Source organism: Sebastes umbrosus, chromosome 6 (genome assembly GCF_015220745.1).
Source record: "Sebastes umbrosus isolate fSebUmb1 chromosome 6, fSebUmb1.pri, whole genome shotgun sequence".
In the NCBI taxonomy this organism is placed as follows: domain Eukaryota; kingdom Metazoa; phylum Chordata; class Actinopteri; order Perciformes; family Sebastidae; genus Sebastes; species Sebastes umbrosus.
In genome coordinates this window covers 18387844-18407112 of record NC_051274.1, presented here as the reverse complement: position 1 = coordinate 18407112, position 19269 = coordinate 18387844, and the positions used below count along the sequence as shown (strand labels likewise).

Genomic DNA, 19269 nt, shown 5'->3' with positions numbered 1-19269 from the left:
GGGCAGTGCACTGGGAGGAGGATATAAAAGAGCAGGAAGCCACTGTAGAAGAGCATGTTACTAAAGTTCATGGTGATCTTCATCACCTTGCAGAAGTGAGCCCCGTTCTTAGCAGCCTATTACTTTGTAATACAGCGCAGTAATTCAATCTGAGTGTGCTGTTTTTGTCACAAACACTTTGTCTCACAGCTCTGCTTGATATTTTCCACTTGGGAATTAAATGTGTCTTCTTATTTGCTATGCCACATTGTCCCTCTAGGTGTAATTCCTACAAAATCACAATTGAAGTCATTGGCAGCAAATGGTAAATGGAGGACTAAAAGTGAAGCTGGGGATGATGGAGTAGTGCTGAGAGGATGTAATGTCTATAATAGCTCTTGGTGTATTTGCCTGTAAGTCCTCCTCTTTCCTTTTCTTCCCTCAGGCAAGGAGCGCATCGGGAACGACTCCAAGTACGAGCAGGAAGGGAAGGTGCAGTTTGTGATTGACGCGGTGTACGCCATGGCCCACGCTCTGCACACCATGCAGAGAGACTTGTGCCCTGATCATCCTGGCGTCTGTCCACAAATGGAGTCTGCTGAAGGAAAAACTCTGCTGAAGTACATACGAAACACCAGCTTCAACGGTGAGTGACGCATCGTGAAAGTAATCAGATGCTTACACAATGTGTGGATAAGAAAAGGAAAATTATGTTATTACTTTATGCAGAATTTTGGAGGACCTTTTTAATAGAATAAACTGTATATTAGAATAATATACTTGACTAAAAGAATGTATAAACACGGATGAACCACGTATAAACATAATGAGGTAAAACAAATGAGCCTACTGACCCTACTACATTAATTAAAGGAATAGTTCAACATTGTGGGATGTACGCTTATTTGTTTTCTCACTGATAGTTAAATGAAAAGATCGATACTATTGCTGTCCTCTCATGTCTGAACGCTAAATATGAAGCTACAATCAGCAGATAGTTAGCTTAGCACACAGACTGGTAACGGGGAAACACTTTGCATCTCTCACCTCTAATGCTCACAAATTAACACGTTATATCTGATTTGTTTATTCAAAAAAAAAAAAAGAAGTGTAAAAAAAAAGTTGTGGTTTTATGTGTTTTATGTTCTTTACCAGGAGCAGTTGTCAGGCATGAAGCGAAGACGTAGTTTGAGACATAACTTCTCATGAAACGGCAAATTGTCGTTTTATGATTCTGTTTTTGTACACTTTAAACAAACATTAATTGGCTTGAAAGGTGCTGGTAGTCCCGGTAGAATCTTCAGATGGAGCCAGACTAGCTGTTTCCCCCTGTTTCCAGTCTTTATGCTAATTATTTACTCTACAGACGTGAGAGTGGTATCGATTTTCTCATCTAACTCTCGGCAAGAAAGCAAATAAGCGTATATCCCAGAATACTAAACAATTGCTTTAAACTTGCGGGCACACATAGAATTGCCTGAAATATGCCTATTTTAGCCATAGCACTCCTTAGCACTTTAATGTTGGCTTAAAGCTCAAAATATAGCTGACCGGCATGAATCGTCTCATTTAACTCTTGGCAAGAAATAAGTGTATTATAATAATTCTTAAAATGTTTAACTTTTCCTTTAACTTCTACTTTATCCTCCAAGTATTTACTCAGAGCTGCTGTGTCCACATCAATCCACAGTGTCAATTTAGAGCGCAATTTGGAGAAAAACAAAATTGTGGACGTTATATATGCCAGGGTCATCTCAGTTTCAGACTATAACAAGTAGGCAAATGGGTAATAAGTCAATACCACCTCCTCTGTTTTATGCACCATATGCAGTTTATTGTGGGCCGGCTACAATTTAAAGTTGCATTCGATTTCATTCATAGCTCAAAGCACCACAACATTTTCTGGATCTGTGTGATATTTGGAGCCAATATGATATATTATGGGTCTGCCTGTACTTGAACCTCTACATTATTCAGTCCTGTGCAGAAAGTGATGGGGGAGATGCTTAACAATTAATGGCAAACAGCTATTAATGACAACTGCTCTGAAATGCACAAGTGGAGTGGAGGAAGAGAGACAAATGGGAGATGAGTTTTAAACAATAGAAACCTTTGTCATTACAAATGCGTTGGCATATATGTCAGCCAGTGATCAGTGGAGGCTTCTTCTGAAGTACATTGTGTTTTCACAAAATGTTCTAGATAAGATTCAGCTGTTTAAAGTAAAGCATCAGCGTAATCTTCTCACAAAACTGTCCTACTTTTAGAGGTGGACCCGGCTCATTGTGCCTCTTTTCTTAAGTATTAAGCATTCCACAGTGATGTTTCATAGAGTCACTAAAGACCCTGGTGTTTCATATCATTTCATTATTTATTTTTGCCTCTTTTCAGTGTATATTTCCAAAACACAAAAGTTCACACAAAATATAAACTGCAATCTAATAAACTTGAAAAGGAGCAGGGAGAAGGACAACCTTGCTTCTGTTCCCGGTTAAATGAATGAATGGAAAAGGCATACTAGATAGTCTGCTAATAAAAGACCTTTTGCTACAACAAATGAGCACTTTAAAAGAATATTTGTCATATTAGTGAATATTAGTTATTAACCGGGGTAGCCATTTCATTTTGTTTTGTCATTATTCTGTCATGTTAGCTGATTTCAGTTTGAGAGGTGGGGTTGTTTTGTTTTTTCTTTTGTCCTTACTAATCTCTAGCAAGTGACATATCCGTCCCATGAAAATCATTTTCAGTAAAAACAGAAGTTATTTCCAACGATCAAAGACATTTTCAGATTTAAGGGTTCTTATTTCTCTGAGTGGCCTTTTTTCTGTTGCTTTTTCTCATGGATGTAGCTATTCCTCTGGCTTTGGCACAGGAAGATGACTTCCACATTAGTAATCCTGCCTACAAAGCTCTGATTGGCTCGGTTATTTTCCAACCAACATCACAGACCTATTTGTATCGCTGAAAAATTCTAAGATGTGGGAAGTGATTCAGAGGTCTGGTACTAGTCTATGACATTTCTACAAGCTGGCGATATATCTATATTTTTTATTGTCAGTACTTTCTGACTTCCCTAAGCCTATTCATTCCTACTGAAGGTGTAAATCTGTAGAAACAGGTCACAAATGTATATTTATATATCAATAAAAAGCTTTCTAAAACAGCAGGACACTACAGTTTTAAGCAAACGTTACTCAAACAGGAGCAAATAGTGCATTTGTTTGGGACTATATTCAGAAGTGGATTAACACACTTTTTGCTGCACTAGCGAGTATTACCAGCAGCTGGACGGTTTATGTGTAATTAAAAATAAACAGTGCCCATGTTTATCATAATTAAGGAACATGTCACCTGGTGCACTGATGTGATTTCTGATGTGTTTTAATAGTTTTTGGACAACAGTGGAGGTCTGTGGCACAGAGAAATAAACTTTATACAGACAGTACTTGTGAGTGTGATTAAGTCATCTCTGGTTTTGGTCTTTTCTTAGGATTTGTTAACAAGAAAAATATATAATCTCACCAGAATTATTCTTTAAAGGTTTTCTATATGATATCCAGAGCATCAATAGAGTACAAGAATGAGTCCTAAAACCTGGAAATGAGTTAGCATTTTAGCATTTCCGGTTCCCTCGTCTCAAAGTCAATTTTTTTTTTTATGGGTTTTTAGTTAGATGCCTGAAATAAGGTCTGTGGTTAACACAAGTTTAAGAGATTTTAACGTTTTGTTCTACAATATAAAATAAATCAGTAAATATCCAACTTGTGAAATTTGAAGCTTTTATGTTTGAAAAAAGACGGTTTCTAACAAGTGGTTAAATGAGACTACTAAACGTCATCACGTCGACACATCCGCCTTTACAGCCTCGTTGTGTATACTTGCTCATGCGACCGTGGTGTAGGTCGTTTATGAATGAATGAATTAATTAATTAATTAATTAAGTCTCTCTCCCTCTATGTGTGTTGTAATCTGAGCTTCTCCTTGCTTTGTTGACATAGCCGGGCTGGCCGCGCGTGCCGTTGCGGAAGTGTAGCTCCCACCCTCCGGTTCCCCCACAGCAGTGTTGCCATTATTTAGTCGCTATGTTGAGTGCGTGTAGGCAACACATTGAACATGTTTAACAGGGCAAATATGTCTTTACAATTACTTGTATAGAAAACAAACTTCCATCTGTGAACTAAAGGCTAAGGAGCTGCCTTCCTTTCTCTAACACGGTCGCTATGGCAGCACTGCAGAGCTCCAGCAGGCGAGAAGCCCTCCGATTTTAAGGCGGAACTAAAGAAACAGAATATATGCATCTGCCCGTGCAGTGCTAGAATTCCAAGGAGACCTTAACTAAGTGCAGATTCATGCATGGGACTGAGAATCTGCTGTCCAATCTCAATAACCATCTGGGCTTGTGCTGACTTTTTTGGGGGACTTTCAGCTTCTGAAAAACATTTACCTCCGTGTGGCACTGACAAAGAAAGCGGTTCATTTCACCTGAGCCAAAAATAAGATCACTACCTTCTCCACCTCCTCTACTTCTTCCTGTCTTGCTTTTATATTCTCACAACCTTTTTACTGGCAAGCAGAGATTGTTGTGTTGTGGCTCCATCAGGCATATCTCACTGCCCCTTATTGCATTTAAAGACTGGAACCACGCACATTATCCTGTGTATGTGCCACCGCTAATGTATGTTTGAGAGCGAAGGAGTGTAAGCCTCCTTTGTTGATCTCCCCACTGCGCCGGAGTCACAGAGCTGAAGAGTGAGAGGCACAAAAAAAAAAAGAGGAGAGAATAATGATGCGAGAGAAACACAGCAGTGGATCCCCAGTCCACCCACACTGCTCGGCACAGCGGCAGTGCACTTTTGTCATGTCTTAGTTCAGAGCCACATGCAAATGCATAAATCTTTCATCTTAGACAGCGTTCTCACTAAGGAGCCTACACAGACCATTTTGCTCCCTTGAAAATATCAGGAAAACAGAAAGGAATTTCTAATGCCTATTTATCCGCACACACAGAGACACCGCTTAATTATTTGCTCTAAAGCTGAAGAGCGCCAAGTGCCCAATCACTCATGTCACTTTATTGAATGACTTTGTGTGTTTGTTTGTATCGCCGTATGTTTTTGCCGGGGCGTAGCGTAAGAATGATATCCCTGTCATAGCTTTTGCTCACAGGAGTCAATACCTTGTCAACATCTTTATTCAATGTGTCAACGAGTCTACTGTCTGTTTGTTGGAAGCACAAGTGACAGGACAGTGACTGCCACCCACCGAGCTCTGGTTTGGTTTTCACATTGAGAGAGTTTTCACTATGGGCTTCACAAGCACACTTGAATTATCTCTGAACACCCGTCCTGCCGACACATGGATAGCTATGAATTAGTGTTCCACTTTTAAACATAAAGACCGATGGGTCAAACGACTCCAGTGGTGCCATTTCTGCATTGTTAATGTGGAATATATGTGCTGCCGCTTTGCATAACAGCAGATAGTGAGGGGTTTGTGGCTCTGCAATAACATGGAAATGGACATTTACGTCTTATAAACATGAAATTTGTAATGAGAAATGGTGTCACAAAGTCAAAAAGGAACATTTGGGTTCTTGTTTTATTAAAATGGGCCCCATATCCTGTCGCCTGAAATGGGCTTTTTCTCTCGCTACCTCTGCCGTTCTTGTTTTACAAGAGTCTTTTGGCCTGAAACTTTTGTAGAATGTTCAATGACAAATGTCCTTGGAAGAAAAACTGGAGGGAGATGAAATTCCCTTCTGGCTAAAAACTAAGGAAAAGGTGCAGTGGCCTTCCATCCAAAAGCCACGAGCTCTGTTCTAGATACAAAAGACAACATGTTCCCAGGAGTGTTTTTTGGACATATGCTCCTGGTCCTTTCTCTACACTTTTTATAGCCAGAGCTATTAAAGTCCTTAATTCCCATGCCAAGTGTCATCAGACTCCCCCCGTCCCATTTCAAAAATGGTATCTCCTCTCGTGCTTACGAGCTACTAAATGCAGTGCCAAGGTGAATAGACTTGTAAAATGCAGCAGTAGTTCATTCTCTCTCAGCTTTGTTGGATGGTAAAAAATTACCTCATCAACAATGCAGACCTCATGTATAAAATAGAGTACAACCCCTTTTTCTCTATTAATGCATTCAAAATTTACAGCTGTGAGGGAGATCTCTTGTTGACAGACGTCTGCATTAACACACTATCTTGCACACAGTCGGCAGTCGTAATTGAGTGATATGCATACGTTGACACAACTGACAGGCTTGAGAGCTCGCACAAATGCACATTTAAAAAAAAATCATTTTCCTCTTGCGTGATGTTTCAGGTGTCGGCAGTTCTCTCTCTGAGCTAATTAGTGAAATCTTCGGGGCTCGGCTTGAGACAGGCTGCTGCACACTGAGAGCAGATGGGGACCGTATGATGCTTTGGCTGACCTGTTTATCCTCCCTGCATCTCCCGTTGTTGTCCACTGTGTGATTGAAATGCATTACTTCTAACCGGAGGAGGTGCTTTGAATTCCTGATATGAGAGCACAGCTGAGAGTTCATATATCTAAGCATCTTTCGAATATGGAAATATATTCCTCTAGAGGCCAGTGTGCAGCCGTGATGATGCATAGGAAGCAGGTGAGGAAGAGCTATATTGGTCAGTAGGGAGCTTGCTTCCCTGTACGTGATAATCATAAAGGTTGAAGATATAGGTCATTGTGTTTGGAGGTTTTAAATGGGAGTAACACTCTGTGGTCCTTTGTGTGGTCCATGTAGGTCTCCACACAGTAAAACACAAGGGGTTAAAAGTTCATGTTTTCCTCTTATTAGAAGAGGTGCTGTACCCTGTCACACCAGCGTCTAACACTTTTCTATCCTGCTGTCATTTTGCTGCATTTTCTCTCTCTCTCTGTCTCTCTCTGTACAGGCAGCGCTGGCACCTCAGTTGTGTTTAACAAGAACGGTGATGCTCCAGGACGCTATGACCTGTTCCAGTTCCAGATGACCAACTCCTCCATCCCAGAGTATAAGGTTGTAGGACAGTGGGTGGAGAACCTGCAGCTCAGGGTATGACTATTTACTGATACTGGGAAACACAGACACGCAATGTCAAAATGTTTGTTTAAAAGCTTGTATCTGAAAACAGAATGTCTGGGCTCAGCGATGCGAGAGATTTACCAGCATGAAGACTTCCTGTGTTTTCCGAAAATTGAAATCTCTTATGTGACAAGCCGGTGCACATTATTTGCATCTCAAATACGGAGAGAGAGCTCAGGTGCAGACACGTTTCACTTTCAGTCTAATTGGTGCATTTTAGGTGCAAAAAATGAATCTGTTGTGCAATTTAGCAAGAAAAAGGAAGTGTTACTCTCTACTCAGAGGATGATTGTTGAAAAATCTTCAGGTGTAATATTTTCCTCCAGCAATGAATACAAAAACATGTTCACACACACACACACATTGCAGTTGATGTGCTGCCTACTAATGTCAGCCAAATGTTAAAACATATTCCTAAGTCCTACTTTATTTCATTTTATTCAATAAAATACATATCTATTCATAATTGAAACATGGGTTCTTATCAAAGATTATAAAATGTGCCAACAGCTGCTTTTAAAAAAAGAAAAAACATGCAATTATACCAACAAAAAGATTTTAAAATCAGTGAAGGGTGTTACAATGCGTTAGTTTTAGTCTGTCACATTTCATATGCTGTTAAAAAGGTGTTTGATACATTTCCACCTGCAGAAGTACATCAGGGCAGGACTAAAACGTCAGTGTGGGCTTGATTTGAGAACATTAAGAAGAAGAAAGAGAGAAAGTAGAAATAAAACAGACAATTAACTGCAGACATTATTCCATTGTTGGAGATCACTCATCTCCCACTGCATAGGTTTAGGAGGATCGACGGTGGAGGAGTGGGAGGAAGAGAACAACATGTTTTTAACCCAAGTGTCAAAGCATATATGTTCAGTGTTTGGCAGCAGAGAGCTGCCAAAGATGTTGATGTTGTTGGAAACTGACACCTAAATGAACACCTCCCATGTTACTCCTGGTGCTCAGTAGCTTTACCTGCTTTTACTGCACATGATGAAACTCTGAATCTATGATCACATTTTATCAGATGAAATTTAAGGCACACCCAAGAGAGCATGATAGATCATATGAGAGCTCTGAGTACTTTACAGGAAAATAAAATATGTGAAAATAGAATTTATTTGACATTTTTTGGCACATTCAAAAGATAACAGAACCTGTGAGATAACAACATGGATCGGGCATTTTTCTTTTCAGGGGAGCTTTAAATAACTACCTGCAAAAAAAAAAAGTCTAATATCAGGTTGGGTGTAGAGCTGGAAGACAGCTGCCGCGCTGCTTTTATAGAGGTGCAAGGTGTTGGTTTGTAGCTACGATGATAGATCTCACTGTCACAACACAAGAATGGGCTCAGGTGATTCATGTGGACAATAAAGAAACTGATGAGTTTTATTTTATTTCAAGGCAAACATGGTTGGAAACTGCCCATGCTGTATGATGGGATGAAACCTGAGCTGAACATTTCTATGTAACTCAGATTACACACATCAGAAAAAAAAAAAACATGAGATTTACATACAGATGAGTTAACATTTGCATAATGGCTCTCTGGTTCACAAGAATTAAACTCAACCGAATGGATTGGATGGCACAGGTGGGACAACGTCTGTTGCTGGAGATTTGTGCTGCACTCTGTTTAAGTGTGATTACAAACCAAATGTTGTTGCAATGCAATTATATTCCAATGAAATAGCTATCACTGTTCAGTAACACATAGGAAGCAACCTAATTGAAAAGTTATGCACTTTTTGATTATCGATAGTTCAATGTAACGCTCACTAAAGCTCAAATTAACTGCACAATTAACATGTAAAGCAAAAGCAAAATAAAAACTATGGCAGTCGTCTGAGTCCAAGGTGTCAAAAATCTTGCTTCCGGTCTCCATGGCAACAGAGCTGTTGGTCTCATTACTGTTTCCACACTGTGTGTAATCGGGAGGTTTTCCAGAGAGCGCCATTCATTGTCCAAATAACAAATGGCACCTTCATGCCCCCAGATAAATGGCAGATGATAATCTATCCAGACACCACAGAAACAACACATTTGTCATACAGGTACACACAACACAAACACACTGTACGTGTGAGTGTGTGTGTGTGTGTGTGTGTGTGAGTGTGCTGCAAAGGTGCAGTGCTGTATCTGTAATTATTGGCAGTTGCCACATTTGGAGGAGGCGATGCTGCCAGTTTCCTTAGCTGGATTCCTCTTCTATGTGAGGATATTTGTACCTGATGGATTTTTTTTTTATCTGCTGAAGTTTATGTTAAAGAGTAGTTTGAGTTTTGTGAGCGTACAGCTACAAGTGGGGCAGTGGTTAGTCCGTGTGCTCACATCGGTTTAAATTCCATTTCACACCACAATAATGAAAAGATGAGCAGTGAAGAAAAATAGTACATTTTTAAAGGAATGTTTTTGATATTTTAGGGTATATGCTTATTCCCACTCTCACGTTTGCATGCTAAATATGAGCCAGCTTAGCTTAACAAAAAAATCCGCCTACCAGCACCTCTACAGCTCTCTAATTATCACTTTATATCTCCTCTGTTCAATCGGTACAAAAACTGCAGTGTAACAATAAGAAGTTGTGGTTTTGCAGAGGGTTATGTGCCAGACTATTTCTTGGAGTCTGCATTGAGTCGAACAGTCGCTGTGACATTGCCAGGCAACCAGCGGTCGTTTTTTGTATGGATCAAATAAACCAGATACAACACTACAATTAGTGAGCTTTAGAGGTGCTGGGCTTTATCTTTGGACCGAGCCAGGCTAGATGTTTCCTCGTGCTATCAGTCTTGATGCTAAGCTAAGCTAAAAGGCTGCTGAGTGTAGCTTCATAGTTAACGGACAGACATGAGAATGGTATCAAACTTTTCATCTAACTCTGTAAAACTCAGGAAAACAGGTATATTCCTTTTAAAGCTGCTTTGTAGAATTTTCTAATAAATAAAAAAAAAGTTATGTTTACATTGAGTGCTCACTAAAACGCATTGTGCGTATCCTTGAGATCTAACAAAGGTGCTGAATGTATGTCGTTCGCATACTTTTACTGTTGCATACAGTATGCACACAATTGGGGCTAATGGTGCCTTCAAATGGGGTCGTGTTTACCGTGTTCACGAGAAGAGTCCATATGAACGTCCCCCTCTTGTGGTATTCACAACAGCGTAAGTGGAAAGTTTCTAAAAGCTCTGAGTTCACAAGTTGAAACGTGTTTGTTGATGTTGTCAGAAATGGCGGAGGCCTTGGAATTTAATTTTTCGGCACATAATAAGTGAATATATTGTAATTTTAGTCGTGTATTGTTTTTCTTGTAATTTTATAATATCTTTGAGGAAAATGTTGATATTCCCAACGACCTCATCTTTTTCCTCTGTCATTAAGCCTTTGCATTTACTGCATTATGTTACCAGCTTGCTAGCTTGCTAAATTGTTAGCCTCTGTGGCCTCTAGACACCAACAGTAACATTAATATTACCGTTGCTTAGCAGCCAGTCTTCTCACGACTTAACCGCTTGAACGCCACATATATTGTGTACACGACTTCCCACGTTGTAAACACGAACTCAAGAGGTTCATTTGAAGGCGCCAATATTACTTCATTATAACATTGAGCCTTGAACTTTGACCCTTTTTGCTTAGATATCTGCTGTGCAGAGGATTGTGGGTCAGAATAGCCAGAATAGCTTGCTGGCTTGCATGCTGCAAAAATATGACCAGGATGTAGGACATCCTGCTATTTTTGGCATACTGTATTTGACATACTATGTATTGGGACATACTGAATCTTTTTCGGGCATACTAAACATTATGGTAGTATGGGTATTGGAACGCACAGCCATGTTTGCTAATGTGCAGTCGTCTTCTTCTTTGCCTTTGCTGGCACATTACTGTTTCTTGGCGTATTACTGCCACCTGTAGATCAGTGGAATAGTGTGAAACCATTGGAAACCAAATAAAATGGGGACACAGTCATAAAAAATGCTCCATAGCGCTGTTAGTGTCCTGAAACCCCACCGGCTTTAAGTCATGACTTCACTTCACATCAAGGCATAAAATTATCTCTAAAACAAATTCCTGTTCATTTCCACTATAGTTTTATGCTGTGCCACTCTATGCATTTAATGTAGGCTGTTTCACACTCGTGTCTCAAAGCACCTTTTAGGTCTGTCATATTCGGGCAGTTTTAGAGGACAATAAAAACCTGTTTAACCATCGTACCACTAGAATGTTTGCAGTGTTATATATTTCTTTTTATTTGTTTGTCTCCAACTGATTTATCCTAGTTACTTGACTCATACTGCATATTGCTGTGAAACTGCCATGTTGGAGAATCATTAATCTTCTGGTGCTTTTAAAGTCATGGATCAGTACACTTTCATAATAAATCAAAAGATCAGCTCCGAGTATTATGAAAGCTTTTTTAACACCCTAACAAAATATGTAAGAGCCCTAAAAAATTCCATTTCTTCACGGCTTCTTTTTTAAGGCTGACTTATACATTGAGATTATAGTTTGAGCCTAAACCATGAAACACCTCGGGGCCTTTTTCGGATTGGAGCTTCAGATAGTTCTTCAGTGTGTCTGTATACTGCACTTTTCATTTTGATGACAAGATCATAAATAGAAATAGCTCTGAGAAGTCTAAAGGAGGCTTTTTGCAATCCCAAAGTCCCATTCTCCTTTCTTATCATCACATATTTCATACTTCGCTGACTTCGGTATTAAAACATAATGTCTTTTGCATTTTACATTTCTTTGTTTTTATTTCACTGAACAAAGGTAATCTATGTTGCCGTGGTGATTGCAATTACTTTCAAGTATTAGAGAAGGCAATCCCTCTAAGAAATTGGCAAGAAAGATGTTGTACTGCTGTTTGCGAAGATTGCTTTGGTTTTGCAAAGCATAACAATTAGTGGCTTAATAAATTATAAACCCAAAATTCTGGGAAATTTTCACTATCCACATGGGTTTTCATATTCAACGGTACCTCTGGCTTATCGCTCCATCCCTAACCCTATCTTCCTGTGCTGTATGTCATCTCTCTACCAGCTGGAGGAGCTTCAGTGGCCAGATGGGGAGCAGGAGGTGCCTATCTCTGTGTGCAGTCTGCCCTGCAAAACTGGAGAGAGGAAGAAGAGGGTAAAGGGCATGCCGTGCTGCTGGCACTGTGAGCTGTGTGATGGCTACCAGTACCAGTACGACGAGACTTCCTGCAGACTGTGTGCCTACAACATGAGGCCCAACCCCAACAGAACCGCCTGCCAGCCCATCCCTATTGTCAAGCTGGAATGGCACTCCCCGTGGGCAATCATCCCCGTCTTTCTGGCCATGCTCGGCATCATCGCCACCATCTTCGTCATGGCGACCTTCGTACGCTACAATGACACACCAATCGTGCGGGCGTCGGGCCGAGAGCTGAGCTACGTGCTGCTAACTGGCATCTTCCTGTGTTACATCATCACCTTCCTCATGATTGCCAAACCTGACGTCGCCGTGTGTGCCTTCAGGAGGATCTTCCTGGGCCTTGGCATGTGCATCAGCTACGCCGCGCTGCTCACCAAGACCAACCGCATCTATCGGATCTTCGAGCAGGGCAAGCAGACGGTCACGGCCCCGCGCTTCATCAGCCCCACCTCCCAGATCGCCATCACTTCCAGTCTGATCTGCGTGCAGCTGATGGGCGTGCTGGTGTGGTTCGCCGTGGATCCTCCGAACACCATCGTCGACTACGATGAGCAGAAAACCATTAACCCCAAGCTGGCCCGTGGCGTGCTGAAGTGCGACATCACAGACCTGCAGATAATCTGCTCGCTGGGCTACAGCATCCTGTTGATGGTGACCTGCACCATCTACGCCATCAAGACGAGGGATGTACCAGAAGACTTCAATGAAGCCAAGCCCATTGGCTTCACTATGTACACCACTTGCATAGTCTGGCTGGCCTTCATCCCGATTTTCTTTGGCACAGCCCAGTCGGCAGAGAAGGTGAGTCATTTCTTTCTTGTTTGCTTTCTCTCTCTCTCTCTCTCTCTCTATCTCTCTCTCCCTCTCTCTCTCTCTCTTTGTCGCCACCCTTCTCTTTGTCTGCCTCTCTCCCTCCTCTCACAAATTTCCCTTTCATTCCTTCGGCCCTCTTTTTATCTTGTCCAAACACATGCGCACATGCATATTTGTACAAACACAAAATGAAAACACAAACCGTACATAAAGGGAGCACACACACACACACACACACATGTAGTGACTGTATAAGTTATGGGTTCATTTTCTTTTGATTGTACGTTCACATGTCTCCGATGTGCGTGGAAACCCACACTAGGACCAGCGCAGACAGAAATAGGCATAGAAAGGCGGAAGAATGGTTGGATGTTAAGCACCAGAATCGTGAACTGCCTGAGGATTGCTACGGATGCGGGTGCCGGCAGTTCCAGATGGCATTATCTTAACTCTCACGCTCTCAACGTATAGTATTATGCCTTATTCCGGAGAGGGAGACAAGCGGGTTGAGAATGAGGAGCTGGAGGAGGAGGAAGGCAGGGAGGAATGAGGGGGGGAAGGTAAATAGAAGTTTGATTCAACACATTCCATCTCTTGACAGCTGCGCTCTACTCAACAAAGCATTTGACACTGGGTGTTACTGGAGTTGATTGAGAATATGACATCCTGACCCGACGCGCTAGTCATTGCTTATCTGCCCGACACTGGGCAGAATACAGATGCATCCATCGGCTGGACTCGTGAGCCGCGCGTGCTGCTCGGCAAGCCGCGCGCACGAGACGGAGCGGAGGGGAAGTTTTCCACTGACAGAATATCGATGCTGACAGGAAAGTGTTACTCCTAACCTTTTGAGAGGCCCGCCGTTCAATATCCTTCCCCGCTAAGCTACCGCATGAGATGGATCAGAAACTGATTTTCCTCATCTCAATTTGCTGCTGATTTCATAGATGAATTACACCCTCAGCAGCGATTAGGAGTTCATTATGTTACTCGCGGCGACTAGCGAGGCAGTAATGTGTTTATCTTTCCCCTTTATTCAGTTAACTCTTTCGTCGCACCAGCTCCCGCCGTACACTCACCTCCAGTTCACACCACAGCATCCCGGTGTAATGGCCTTCATGGGCGCATTTATGCTTACTCCCTAGCCACTACAAGTGAGAAGTGCCTTTGCATGTCTTCATAACATTCTTTGCAGAGGCCGCAGTGTAGTTAAGGTGAAGTGAAGCTATGATTATTTAAGTTTGCAGTATGAGAACACATTCCTCACAACATCTCACAGATCTATTCATGAATACTTCACCAAGAATATTGGTGTCATTAGTGATAGATGAGATTGATGCTGTGTGAGTGTGTGTGCACGTGAATGAACTATTAGAGGCTAACTGGGATCGCCATGTTGGAACATCGCCATGTTGATTTTTTGCAACCAGAAGTGACACGAGAGGGTCTAAGTAGAGTAAGTAGGGTCTTAGTGGGTCTTGGTGGAGCTAAGTACAACCGAATAGTGAATAAGACATTTTCTGGCGACCAAAAAGGTTATAATTAACTTTCATGAACTGAAAATATACTATAAAAGGGTTGAAGTTCTACGACAAAAACACAGACAACTTCCCAGACAGAAAAACGCTGTGGTAGCGACCTGTCAATCACAAGGTAGCCGCGCCCTAAAGCATCCCCTGCTTTATGGTCTATTTGACTCTAAATCATACCGTAATTTACTAAATGAACATCATGCTGTATTGAGACCATAAACTCAAGTCTACAATATTTACTGAGGTAATAAATCAAGTAAGAAGTAGGGTCATTTTCTCATAGGCCCTGTTCAGACCTGGTATTAACATGCGTCCTCAGTGATCGGATCACAAGTGGACAGCGCTAAGTACAGGTGTGAACACACTCAAGACGCATTGAGATTGGATCTTTCAGACCACATTCAGAGGTGGTCTGGGCCACATATGGCCACATTCTTTTAGCAGTGTGTACACGAATGCGTCCTGGGCCACATTAAGGGCCGCCTATCAACTGATGTCCCGCTGGGATCTGTGGGATCAGCGCACCCCTCAGGTGAATAAACAGGCAGACACGGGCGCTTGTCAGCATGGAAACGGCCTCTGTGCTCTACTGTATCCTGTTGGTACAACTGTATTTTATTAAAATATATCTTGTTTATAGGCTACATATCTACAGACTATCAGACTAGGCACGCGAAGTGCATTATTATCATATTGTCGGAGATGTGTCATTGTTGTTTTTCCGCTGCTTTGCACGGACATGACACCCGCCCGCCTGCCAGTTCTCTGTCATCCCCGGCTCTCTGGAGCTATGTGTCCCGCTGCTGTCTGGCAAAAGCAGCGGTGCCGGCAGTGCGGAGGTCCCCAGGGTACGCTGGTACAATAACCTTTTATTTTGATGTTAATACAATGTACCAGAATTCAGGAATATGTAGGATACTACTACTGACATTCATTTAATAGTACGTCACAATGGCTGCTGTATGTCGTGTGTTTACTACGTGTTTATTTGCATATAGAGCGGGGAAGTGAGATCAGATCACAAGTGGCCACTGAAGAGGAGTGTGGAGACGCATTCTAATGCCAGGTATGAACAGACGTACTTAGAGCTGTCCACTTGGGATCCAATTACTGAGGACAGCATGTTAATACCAGGTCTGAACAAGGCCATAGACTTCTATATAATCAGACTTTTTTTTGCAACCAGAGAAGTCGCCCCCTGCTGGCTATTAGAAAGAGTGCAAGTTTAAGGCACTTCTGCATTGGCTTCACTTCTCAGACTTGGAAGTTGCCCACTGGTAAATGCTCATTTTATAAGGACCTGCTGTGTTTTGAAGTGCAGATGTGGATAAACACTCACACAGATTTAAATAATCTCTCACCCCAGGTTGTCCGTTATCAAAAGATTGATGAAAACACTGGGATGATATGTCGCCAGCTGCCAGTGATAATCCAAAAACATTCAGATGGCTGTTTGTGTTGTTTTTCTGTATTGTATTGTAGCAGAAGTCGTTACTGTGCACTGAGTGGGATTTCTTTAACTCAACTCCATTTAGATGCCCTTGTTTTCCACACCTGTGACTCTCTCCCCCGCCCCTCTGTTCAGCCCATCCAAAGTCATGTTGAGGGTAGCCATGCGAAAAATGGTAACAAAAGATCACAGAGCATCCCCTCCGCCTCCTGTGCACCTGCATGTGCTCAGCCAACTACTCAACACTCTCAAGTTAATGACTGTGAGAGTCACCAGCATCCAAATTCAGCTGTCCTCAGGCCCGGAGATCAACCGACTTTTGAAACAAACTCCAGGCCTGCGAGTCGCGTGCTCAAACAGACCTTTGAACCATCAGACGACGTAGAAATGTGAAAAAACAGCGTTACCAAAGTCACAAAAACTGTTTTTTACATGACTGCAAATTTTTGCTGTCACTGAACACGAGAAGTCTCTTATTCGGTAATGTCTTTGACCACAAAACAGAACGTTTCTTACAGTTGAGAAGAGCAGGATGATGATATAATGAAACATTTTCCCCTGAGGTGGAAACGATCTACACAGACACTTTCTTGTAAAACACCTTCAAGATTCAGTCACGCTTAAAGGAGAACTTCATGTCATGGAAACGAACATACCTCAATACGTGTACAGAAACCACTTAGGCTCTTTTAAGATGTCTCCTGTACCCACAAGCCTTCTTGAGGAGAGACCATGCTGCCAAGTTTCATTAGTAATGACTAACTATACACGGCTAAAACTTTCTCATCCCAGCTTTCAGCAGGTAAAATTAAATTTGCAACTTGTAATCCTCCCGTCTCTCTCTCGCTCTCTCAAAAACAACTGCACTTGACGGGAGTTGGACTTGACAATTATTCCAGAAATGTGGAGCCTTTTGAAAATAACATGTGAATTTCTTCTTCTTTCTATCAGTTGTTTTATGCTTGAAAGTTGAAAGCCTGGGCAGATTGCACCAGAGGCAACCTGCAGGCAAAAAGCTGAAACTGGTCAAGTGTAATGGAAAGAAGGATAAAGTTGTAAGTTTTAGTTTTGAAAATAGGTGTTGAACATCTCTCAAGATGAAGAGGATTTATTTACCAAGTGGGAGAGAGTGTGACATTGCTGTTGCTGTACAACACTCAGAGCCACAAAGTAGAGGTTATGATGATGTATTACACTTTTCCTATTTTGATTTGGAGTATAGGCAAATAACTAATTACCAAGGTATTACTGTATGCACAACTATGATGCCAAAATGAATAAATAACCATTTACATAGCAGACTTTAAGTAAACACTGTCAAGCCACAAGTCTGGCTTTAAAAAAAAGCAAAAAAAGATAATTAAAAAAGCAGGTAATTTGACTCGGCTGCATCAAATTATCATAGCCCTATCCAACCACATCATTTTACAAAACATGCCACACACAACAAATCAATTGTTCAGTGTTGCACACACAGTAATGATGTTGGAAACCCTCTGTGGGCTGTGGCACGCCTCTCCACTGAGAACATGAAATCTTCTCTTTTATGTCCTTTACAGGTGGGAGACAATCTATTTCTGTAATGTAACCCAGTCCTGGGAAATAAACCGTAACAATGTGAACACATCTCTCAATTATTGTAGCTCGGCTATAATTTGAAATAAATGAATAATGAAGAACATATAAGATCCTGTATTAGATTTGACCTTCCCTCATGGAGATAGTCTAACTAATCTCTAGTCTGTCTGTCGTTCTGTACGTCCTTTACATATCTCGAGAGTCGTTCATCCGAACTACTTCTCATTAGATGGGTGTATTGCTGGGGACCAAAGGGTGTGCGGTGTTGAATGTGGTGCTATTTGACCAGATGGTGTCGCTATAAAAATGAACTTTACGTTTTGATTTGCAATTTATGAACCTGAACTCTCAGAAACAAAATAATGTTTCCCTGGATTCTGTGATCCATACAGATCTATCTATATAAGCCACACCCATTTGCATCCAAAATGATTTTCCGCCTTTTTTAATTTGTATAAATCAGATTTTTTTTGCTACTACTCCTACAAATTTTTAGCAATCGTCACCAAATTTGGTTCAGATCATCTCTAAAGTAACTTTTTGGGATTGTTGATGTTCCATAGCTGGCCCTCAAAGTTAGCTCAAATGCTGTTGGCAGGGCTTATATTACAAAAACATGTCGTATCTCCTGAATGCTCAGTACCAATTTCCGATTTTGACAACAAAGATATCACCATAAAGACAGGTGTAAACAATATATTACGACAAATTGTGTCGAGGAAACATCAATTGCGACGTCCTCAGATTGTTTTTTCTATTAATGACTTGCTCTAACACATGCAGAGTGGCTTATATGTGTCACAACCTCTTTATCTTTATCTTGAAGCCCAGAATTGGGGACCTCCTGCTCAAAATGAGGGGGACACCGTCCACACAGCGGTGTCTCCAATATGGTATAGGAGCTTTGCGGCTCAAAGCCAGACAGAGTTATTCATGACATGAGCCTGGCTAGAAAGTAGGACAAGCAAAACAACAAGACATCATCCAGGTAGTTGAGAGGAGACTGCAAATCCCCTGGATCCATTATTGAAGGCATTCTCTAACGGGGCAGAGAGCATCCTAATTGTCACTTACTGAATCAAGTCCTTATCGCTGTGTGCATTTATAGTACTCAACCATACCCAACTAAATTGCCTTTGCAGTAAGTATATCCCTGGTGGGTATAATTATGAGGATTACCCTCAACAGGTTTTTGTCTAAATGGATGACACGTCGCTCGTTGTGGCTGGATGTTGGCATTTGTCTTGTCAGCGAGATGTAAAATTCAAAAGCAGCCGTTTGATTTGATTCTTGATGAGGACGTTAATAAATCATTACCGCGGCTATAAATAGAGAGTTGCCAAGCAGTTGTGAAAATGACTTCATGTATTTATTTATGTTAAAGCAACAGGAATTAATTATGAATGTTCTGTGACAAGCTAAACATTCGAGTGGTGGGTGAGAGGGGCTACGAATTTGGGTCAAGCTCATCGAGAGGCACAATGAAAAACCCATGTCTCGGTGATTAGAGGCAGTAAGAAAAAGGATTTGGTTTGGTGTGTTTGTGTGTGTTTGTGCGCATGTGTGGCAGAATTAGAGGGAGTGAGAGCCTCCATATCTACACGTTTTTTTTGGTGTTTGTATGTGTGTGTGTGTGTGTTTGCTTGAGTA

General features: G+C 41.5%; 1 protein-coding gene across 5 annotated transcripts in view; it reads left to right on the top strand.

Annotated features, from left to right (window-relative positions):
• LOC119489708 (metabotropic glutamate receptor 7-like) overlaps positions 1 to 19269 on the top strand; it is a 113735-nt gene that overhangs the window by 87067 nt on the left and 7399 nt on the right. For all 5 annotated transcript variants that reach the window (XM_037772469.1, XM_037772470.1, XM_037772468.1 and 2 more), the window contains 3 exons: positions 425 to 625; positions 6896 to 7035; positions 12112 to 13047. In XM_037772469.1, the coding sequence (XP_037628397.1) occupies positions 425 to 625; positions 6896 to 7035; positions 12112 to 13047 (1277 nt within the window). The remainder of the gene's footprint in view (positions 1 to 424; positions 626 to 6895; positions 7036 to 12111; positions 13048 to 19269) is intronic.